The sequence below is a fragment of the Trypanosoma theileri genome, assembly GCF_002087225.1.
Source record: "Trypanosoma theileri isolate Edinburgh chromosome Unknown TM35_Tth_146_V1, whole genome shotgun sequence".
NCBI classification, from domain to species: domain Eukaryota; phylum Euglenozoa; class Kinetoplastea; order Trypanosomatida; family Trypanosomatidae; genus Trypanosoma; species Trypanosoma theileri.
The window spans coordinates 6,989-8,773 of record NW_021639988.1 but is presented as its reverse complement, the minus strand read 5'-3'; the positions used below and the strand labels follow the sequence as shown (position 1 = coordinate 8,773).

Here is a 1,785-nt window from a genome sequence, read left to right as displayed (position 1 = left end):
ATGACCCTCTGTCACTTCAGCTCCAGCGGCCTTAGCAAGTTTTGGATCCATGGGAATGTTCAATACAGGTTTACCAGTCAGATCATAATACGCCTCCTGTAGTGTGCAACCTTCAATGTTTTCATAACCAGTGTAAAACTTTGCGTATGCCTTCTCAAGAAGTAAGGGCCACCAATGCTCCGTAGGGGAACGCATGTAAAGCACCTCATCTTCATCCAGTGGAATGTAGTCGTCAATTTCCACTACCTCCCACTCTTTACCACGAAAGAACTGAAAAGTGTAGCGCCCGTCTCGACGTACATTCTTGGAGACGAAGCAGTTCTGGATCACGTCGGGGAAACGGACCAGAGTTGACAGGGCTGTAAGCATAAAGCACTCATAGTGGTTGCCCTGGCCAAACTGCTCACGTGAGAACTCAGGAGGAAGAAGAGGTTGGTCCCAACCGCCTGGGTAAAGTTCACCAATGCGGACCCAATGATTTGAGAGATGTTTGTTGTTCTGCACAAATAAATTGTCGATAAAGACATTATTACTATCGGGTGGCACCGCATGGGTAACCTTTTGGGAATGCATACTCTTTCAAAGTAACTGTAAAGGAAAATAATAATAACAAAGGTAACGGAGATGTAATCAACCACAGGAAAGAATATCGAATCACAAAAGACTTTCGGCACCCGGTATTTTTCTGCCTTTAACCTCTCTGGTGAATCCTCTAGTATTGCTTCCCCCTGTAGTTTAGTAGAGTAGACTCTGTAGTACCCAGTACTTTTTCTGAGGTCTGTTTAATAAAGTACTTCTTCTGAGCTGACTGTCTTCCTCGAGTTCTCGTTTTTTCTTTGTTTTTTTTTTTTTTTTTCGATTCCTTTTCTTTTTATCTCTTTGTACACAAACCCTTCTCTGGGTTTTCTTTTTCTTTCTGATTTGCTCCTTTTTATTGTGATTTAATCACCTTTTTCTTCTTCTTACATCAGCAGCAAAAACAAAGAAAAAAGAAACAAAAAAACATTCAGATATAAAGTATTCCACTTACCAGGCAATAAAAGAACAACATGTCAAGTATACAACAGAAGAAGAAAAGGGGGAAAAAAGTTGATAATTTCCCCTTTTTTTTTGACTTTTTGTTTGTTTGTGTTAGAGTGAATCATTCATTGACTGATAAAGAGTTTGAACAAAAAGAGTGCGTAAGAAAAAAGGTAAAAACAAAAAAAAAAAAAAACAAATAAAGAAAACAATGGCAGTGTGGATCGAAAAATAAAATAAAAAAAGATAAAGAAATGAAAAAGAGTAAAGAGTAAGAGCGATAGAAACAAAACAGAAAAAAAAAACGATGTGAATCCCACACCATGTATACGTGTATGTGTATCAAATATCTGCGGTAATAGAAATGAAAAGAACAGTGAGAAAAAAAAAAAGGAGAAATAAAAAAACAACAACAACAACAACAACAATAAGACCCATAAGAAAAAAGAAAGGAAAAAAAAAAAAGAAGTACATGAAAAAAAAAAATCTAATAGATAGAAACAAATTTAAAAAAAAAAAAAAAAAGAACAAGAAAGAAAACAAAAATAAAAAACTGTAAGAGTAATAAAAAGGGACTTTGATTTCACAGTTCCCCTCATCACATGGACAAACCACCTATTCCTCTACGTGCGTTTCCTATGTTGTATCTCTTCACATCCCATTTCTTTCCTTCCAGACTCCCTTTTTTTTTTTTAATCTTTTATTTCCCTTTTCAATAACAGCTTTGTCTATTTGTTTATTTGTTGGTTAGTTTGTTTTTTTTTT

The 1,785-nt window shown here is 35.6% G+C and overlaps 1 protein-coding gene across 1 annotated transcript; it reads right to left on the bottom strand.

The window, feature by feature from the left end:
* On the bottom strand, positions 1-573 carry TM35_001461010 (calpain-like cysteine peptidase; the record flags this gene model as incomplete). The annotated part of the gene is made up of 1 exon (XM_029031902.1): positions 1-573. A coding segment is annotated over one exon (573 nt), but the record flags the coding sequence as incomplete, so codon positions are not given.
* Between the last annotated feature and the right edge of the window lie 1,212 nt (positions 574-1,785).